Genomic DNA, 7,432 nt, shown 5'->3' with positions numbered 1-7,432 from the left:
ATATATATTTAGGTTATTATTTATCGTTTATCTTGATGTCACTATATTAAGATAGTCAGTATAACGGAATTAAATGTGTATTGTTCATTAAATATCCAAATAAGAAACAACACACTTTTCAGAATTTTAATTATGCATTTATCAAATAAACGTACTATATTTGGAATAGGAAGGCTAGAACATGAATTATTGCAGATAATAATAATAGACCTATTGTTACTTTTGTCATATTTGATTGTTTTGACATGACCATCAAATATGTTCTGACTGAAGTCCTGGGCTGCTAGAATGATGGAGTGTAACCTAAGACTGTTCCCTCCTGTTTATTAGCTGGCCAATCAGAGTCCAATACTGCCTCCCCCTCCACTCAGACAACTATTTAGCATCTGAAACTTGGATAAAGTTTCCCCCAAAAAGTAAGGAAAAACGTCCTGCGAGAGAAGGACGGTGCCAAGCGTACGTTTGAAAGTAGTGTATCAGACTCCCAAGACGTAAAGAGAAGAATAGTCGTAGAGTAAGACATTTTTTAAAACGGCTTTCTGTCGGTGCCTGGCTGCATATTCGGATATAATTTTCTAACTCAGGCTTCAAAAGTGGAGACCGTTTTTTATTCGATATCCTTGCATTTCTTTAAACGAGAAATGGAAGAGGGCTCAAGTTCTCCCATCTCCCCTGTGGATAGCCTAGTGACCAGCGAGGAGGAGTTGGACAGACAACAGAAAAGATTTGGAAGGAAGAGGAGACACAGTAAAAAGACGAGCGAAGACAGCAGTCCGGGTTCCGTGAAACGGGGCAAAAAAACGAGTCCAAGCAGCAATCAGTCCTACGAGGAGTTGCAGAACCAGCGGTGCCTGGCCAACGTCAGGGAGAGGCAAAGGACACAGTCGCTCAACGAAGCCTTCTCGTCTTTACGCAAAATCATCCCCACTCTACCCTCGGATAAACTGAGCAAGATCCAGACACTAAAACTGGCCTCCAGATACATAGACTTCCTCTATCAGGTGCTGCAAAGCGATGAGATGGACAACAAGATGTCGAGCTGCAGCTACGTTGCGCACGAGAGACTCAGTTATGCGTTCTCTGTGTGGAGGATGGAGGGCGCGTGGTCAATGTCTGCAACGCACTAGCACCCAAAGCCCTTCACTCATTGCCAAAGCGGTAGGTGGCAAATGCAGCTTTTACCTCCCATGAGACGAAACAAAACCAAAAATAAGTCCTAAATGGTGATGATGATGATGATTATTATGCATACAAGTTGTGAACATAAAGAGTAGGCCTATTCCTATAGGCTAGCCTATATCCTAGTTGAAATTCGTGAACATTATAGGGCAAATTTAACAAGTGATAATAATGGCGAACCTCACATACAGTAGTTATAGCATTGGCACTGGTTAATGACCCTGGGGGAAACAAATATTAGGTTGTGGCTTTAGCTTAAAGTCAGCGTCAGGTAGGCTATTGATTTCAAAGCGAAACCATGTCCCCTCTAATTCTATAGGTAATAACAATAGTATAGTGAATTATGTACGGAATAATTGTAACCTACCCAATTGTTCAGTGAATTTGTATGATCAAATGAATATGGTAGCTCAATAGCCTACAAATAACATTCGTACACATCCATGCCATACATTTCACCAGTCCGCGCGCACCCGGAGTCTGACGCGCAGAAACGCGTGTGGATGACCTGAGCGTGAGCCAGGTTAATACACAGTTAAACAAGTGCTCCATCAGCATTGCTTGACAACAACACTTTTGCTAAATGAGAAGAAAACGGTCTTTAAAATAAGTTAGTGAGGGTCATGGAGTACTTCATTTACAATAAGAATATGGCTGCTTCATGATTTATGGACATGGAAACTTGGTGTTATTAATGTAAATAATGGTTTTGGAACATTGTTTACTTGCCAAGCACCGAGGTAGCAACCAAAGACAACTATAAAATAGCTTCACTGACACTGGGGGAGTGAATAATGGTAGAAACGTATGGGGTTTTTCCCAGCTGAGAGTGGCATAACAGCTCGAAAACACATTAAACTCTGCGGTGAGATGTGAGTCTTGCACTTAGTCCTTGTCCGTTCTTTAACGACATTTTAAGACGGAGGGCCTATGGGAGAGAGAGAGTGGTTGGCCGCATAAAAACGCAGTAGACTTGAACAGCCTACCATGGGTAATTTACATTCACAATGGAGAACTTTCTTGTATGGAGGCCGCAGGAATGGCAACGCTCGGCTTGGGCCTGAGAGTTTAAACCAGCGTTTGATTAAATATGCGAGCCATTAGGACTAAAGGCTATCTATACTAGCTGGTTGCATGTAAAAAAAAAAATGGATACGGTATTTTGAGAGTTTCTACTTCCCTTATCATTGCATACCGTTACCCAAACAATTGTGCGGCTTTGCGCTGTGAAGCAAGTCATTGAGACGTATTTATGCATCACTATGCATGCCACACAACAATCTGAATACATTTGTTTTCTTGTCCAGTGCCCTTGACCTAATTAGAGTAGTGTAAATCTAATGCACATTTCGTCAAATGGAGAATGAAGAGCCTTGATATGGCATAGGCTACATGTTCAAAAATAGGAATGGTTAGGAATGGTTTGCTGCTTCAAATAATTATTATAAACATTGTTAATATGCCTAGGCCTACTTCTTTCTAAAGGAGTATAGGCCACACATTTACCTATGCTATTAAATGACATGTCTGCTCTCAATAGGTTAGACCAATTCTAGTAGCCTACTGATGTATTGGAAAACATATTCAAGTCGTATATGAGTTGAACATGGATTCAAAATCGTGACAGCGAAGGACACCTTTCCAGTGAAATAATGGCTGCATTTGGTTTGATTAGCTCCATGGACTGGAACCATGTAGTTTCGCAAATCAATCGATCACCAGAAAGACTTTGTTGTCGTAGGCTTTAAACCAGCTCTTCTGTAAAGAGGACAAATAAACGACACTATGGCGATTTGTGTAAACACTGTACATTTGAAGGTGGTCCTTCTCGAACTTAACCGGACGTCTTTTCAATATCAAATGCTGCAGCATACAAACCCAGAATGACATGGTATTTTTCTTGGGATGTGGTCTTTACTACATTCATTTGTTCTCATTAAAACGACATAATTAAAATATTATCAACAATTTATGAGGCTCAAATCAAAACTAGGCCCAGAGACTTGGCTACTTATACGTGCATTAGCCTATAGGCTGATGTAATCAGCTTTGCTCTTTTTCCTCCTTACATGGGTTATTGAACAAAACGAATACAAATATGTTTAACCCACACATACTCACTATGTATAGCAAATTCTAGCCTAGTAATATTTATTAAACGAATTCAAGAAACAAAACGGCCATCTAAAGTCTAATAGAAATATAGGCTAATTGCGGCATTTACACTTTGCCTCATAAATTACTGAAAGGAAATGTAGCCAACTGTGAATGAAGTGAAATGCATTTGCATAGAATACATTCGGAATAATATAACTGCATAAATATTTATCATAGATTTATGATGCTGTATGTTCACTCTTCCATAGAAATGAAAACATCCTAAAACGGACAGGTGCTCATATCCCTTACAGTCTATTTGGCCTGTTCTGTTATTTTCCAGTAATGCAATGACATAGGCCACTGTGGTTTATGCACCACATTTAAAATGAAATCCCTTTCCGTTGTTGACATATGGTTTCACTCAGTGCGAAATAATTGTTTCATTAATGACTTCCTATGCCAGTGAACGTTTCAAATAGACACTTGTGCCACCCTTAAGGCCAATAGACAATGCACGGTGTCATTGCTAGCCTTAGCATTCTCTTTCAGGAATTAAGTGCAATAAAGCTATGCATGTGATGTATTAGTTAAACTATATTGTAAAGCTTTTGCTTGATAATATATATGCAATAAATCTGTAATTTTGGTAATTGGTGCTAACATTTTGATGTTTTTTTTGTTTTGTTTTTTACTGTTATAGACTGTTTACTTCTACAAAGTATGAAGACACCAAATCTATTGAAGAACCCACGAACCTCAGAAACATTGTCAAGAGACGTAAATGTGACACACAGCTCTCCCGGAGTGCGTTGAGTGCAATTACCTAACACATGGAACAGTGTGAAAAGGAGTCAAAATAACCTTGAATATCATGTTGCATACTCAGACAGTGTTGTCAGACAGTGTGGTATGACGCTGGTGCATTATCACGTTGTTTTAATGTCGGTGATGATAGTAGGAAAAGCCATATTTGATATTTTGGGGGGGGAAATTATATTTCGTTCTGTTTTTAAAAACAATACATAGAAGTATATAAATGTTTCTTATTGTACATACCTGTAAGTATCTTCAGCTTGTAAGGGACCAATGCAATTTAGAATACGTTATTGAAGTACGCTCCATGGATGTTCAACTCCGTTTTTTTTTTGCCTATTTATTAAAACACATATTTTTGAATGATGAAGTTGAGCCCTTTGATTTATGTTTCCATAGAATACCGTAGCAATTGTGCCATTATGACATATGCTATATCCCCTATATTATATATCAATCTAAATAATTCCAGTAGGCTACATAAATAAAAAAGTTTAAACTCAAATAAACTGAGTAAAAAACATACCCTTTTTTCTCCTGATCGTTTTGCATCTTGTTTGAGATTTAATTAAGAAAAACAATTGCATTATTTCTTTGTGACTGTAAAAAAATCCACGACACTACTGTGTGATATGTGTGACTATTGTTACTCGCTAATGACTAGTGTTACTCGCTAACAGTGTTTGTTTGAGGAAGGGTCTCTGCCATATTTTCTCCGGATAATTTCATAGACTAGGCGAAAACAAACACTCCTTTCACTGCTTAGTGTGAGATTTTGTTGAGCTTTTCTTTCTCCTCTTGTTGTGGAAAAAAAAAATCACCCGCTAAAAACCGTCAAATTAAAACTGCCGGGCTTTATTAACAGCGGGGGTAATTCGAGCCAGTTTCAAACCAAAGGCATATAAAAGTATTGTCCGCCTTAATAACAACGTAATCATTTAAATAGCGATGCCGTGAGGGGAATTCTTTAACGAGCAAGGGAGCCCGAACAACCGCAGATAACGACAATAACTATCGCGCAGCTTTTAAATACCGGGCCCCTGGTAGACCTCTTAATTTTCCCTTTCAATCTAACCCACACACTCTCAAAGCATACAATTGTTTACATTCCATTTTCCCAGACTTGGTTAAGATATACATCTCTAAACAGTGAAAGGACCTTATTGTTAAACACAGTTTGCACAGTGCGGGTCACTCAGTGCAAGTTCAGCGTTTTGGCATTCATTCCACTATGACAAACCCTTGCTATAACGTTGCTGTTGACTTTTATTGTCTTGTATGCCCATTGTCAAATTATAGGGTTATTGTCATTTTGAAAAAGGTGCCAGGCCTACAAAAACGTTGAATTTCACTGCATGGCGCCTTCGGGAAATATCATGAAAATGACTTGTAATAAAAGCAAACTCACCTATGGTGGTTAACCATGATGTTAAGGCATGTAAGACGAATTCCTATTTTGATAGCGATGCCTCAACATAGAAGCCTGACTGCAAGCTACTGGCAGACATACACCAAACAACCTGAATTAAACTTCAAGATGAGTGTTCAAATCCTGGTGGAGGAAATCTGGCAGCGTTTTGAAGTGGAAGCACCTGCGATGTACAGTCATGTTCTCCAGTTGTGATGCTCTTGGATGCTGCAGTAGGCTAGCCTTTAGCATACTCAAATATGAAGCTGTTACGTGAAGTCACATAGGCCTATCTATTTCCCATCCAGTAGCCCTAGGCCCATATTCATTGCACGCACCTGTTCAGGGCCTCGTTTCTCAGAGACTTCGTAGCGTTAAGATCATCGTTAGAACGTTCTTACCATGTAGCCGAAGTGTTTTCTCTAGGAGCTGATCCGTCGTCACTATTGTGGAATAATTATAATGTTTAAGGTAAGATTTGAATGGAGAAAGCTGATCCGAGAGCAGCGCTGCTTTCTTTTGATCCTATCTATCAGTACAGTATCAACACATGGTTTAATGCACTTACCAAGTGTTCTCTCTACTTGCTTGTTTGGGAAACACTTGAAAAATAAAGATGCATCTGGTATGCTCATCTTACATCTCAGCTGGAAAACGAGACCCCATTCAATTAAAGCAAGCAGAATAAACAAACTTTTTTACATTTATTTTATAATAATGCATATTTAAGCACAAAGGGCCGAGGTGGTGTAGTATATTGCCAATATACCATGGCTAAGGGATGTTCTTATGCATAACACAATGCGGCCCTTAGCGTGATATATTGGCCATATATTACAAACCACCGAGGTGCCTTATGCTGTAATAAAACGGGTTATCAATGTAATTAGCAGTAAAAATACATGTTTTGTCATACCCATGGTATAAGTTCTGATATACCACCCTGTTAATAATTATCAATATAATATCAATATGTAATTTAACAATAGCACAGATGTTTAGCCTTCTTTGAATAACGTTTTGTCTATCTTACAATGATGTATAATATAAGCCTGGAGGGGTACATTGTTTTGCAATCTGTATGAATAATTTGAATATATGTGGTTCTGATTGCAATCAGATATAAAGTGGCAATTAAATGCTACATGTTATGTGGTATTAAGTGACTTATTGATTAAACCCTGGAACAAGTCAGGTATGGATGTTCATGCAACAGTGTAGAAGAGTCTATGAATGGATAGCCTATATCCATGTAGTCTAGAGGTCTGTGCACTTCATATTCAACAGTGTAGAAGAGTCTATGAATGGATCGCCTATATCCAAGTAGCCTAGAGGTCTGTGCACTTCATATTCAACAGTGTAGAAGAGTCTATGAATGGGTAGCCTATATCCAAGTAGCCTAGAAGAGTCTATGAATGGATCGCCTATATCCATGTAGCCTAGAGGTCTGTGCACTGCATATTCAACAGTGTAGAAGAGTCTATGAATGGATAGCCTATATCCAAGTAGCCTAGAGGTCTGTGCACTTCATATTCAACAGTGTAGAAGAGTCTATGAATGGGTAGCCTATATCCAAGTAGCCTAGAAGAGTCTATGAATGGATCGCCTATATCCAAGTAGCCTAGAGGTCTGTGCACTTCATATTCAACAGTGTAGAAGAGTCTATGAATGGATCGCCTATATCCAAGTAGCCTAGAGGTCTGTGCACTGCATATTCAACAGTGTAGAAGAGTCTATGAATGGATCGCCTATATCCAAGTAGCCTAGAGGTCTGTGCACTGCATATTCAACAGCGTAGAAGAGTCTATGAATGGGTAGCCTATATCCAAGTAGCCTAGAAGAGTCTATGAATGGATCGCCTATATCCAAGTAGCCTAGAGGTCTGTGCACTTCATATTCAACAGTGTAGAAGAGTCTATGAATGGATCGCCT

At 39.0% G+C, this 7,432-nt stretch overlaps 1 protein-coding gene across 1 annotated transcript; it reads left to right on the top strand.

The window, feature by feature from the left end:
* Positions 1–403: 403 nt before the first annotated feature.
* twist2 lies at positions 404–6,651 on the top strand. Its single transcript, XM_029670057.2, has 2 exons — positions 404–1,158; positions 3,980–6,651. The coding sequence occupies exon 1, from the start codon at positions 642–644 to the stop codon at positions 1,125–1,127; it is 486 nt and encodes a 161-aa protein (XP_029525917.2). The 5' UTR covers positions 404–641; the 3' UTR covers positions 1,128–1,158; positions 3,980–6,651.
* Positions 6,652–7,432: the final 781 nt, after the last annotated feature.

This window comes from Oncorhynchus nerka, linkage group LG1, assembly GCF_034236695.1.
Source record: "Oncorhynchus nerka isolate Pitt River linkage group LG1, Oner_Uvic_2.0, whole genome shotgun sequence".
In the NCBI taxonomy this organism is placed as follows: Eukaryota; Metazoa; Chordata; class Actinopteri; order Salmoniformes; family Salmonidae; genus Oncorhynchus; species Oncorhynchus nerka.
Note: the sequence above shows the minus strand (reverse complement) of the source record. Positions and strands in the feature narration are given on the sequence as shown.

Coding starts and splice junctions, on each gene's coding strand:
- twist2 (XM_029670057.2), top strand. CDS start 642: ATGGAAGAGGGCTCAAGTTCTCCCATCTCCCCTGTGGATAGCCTAGTG.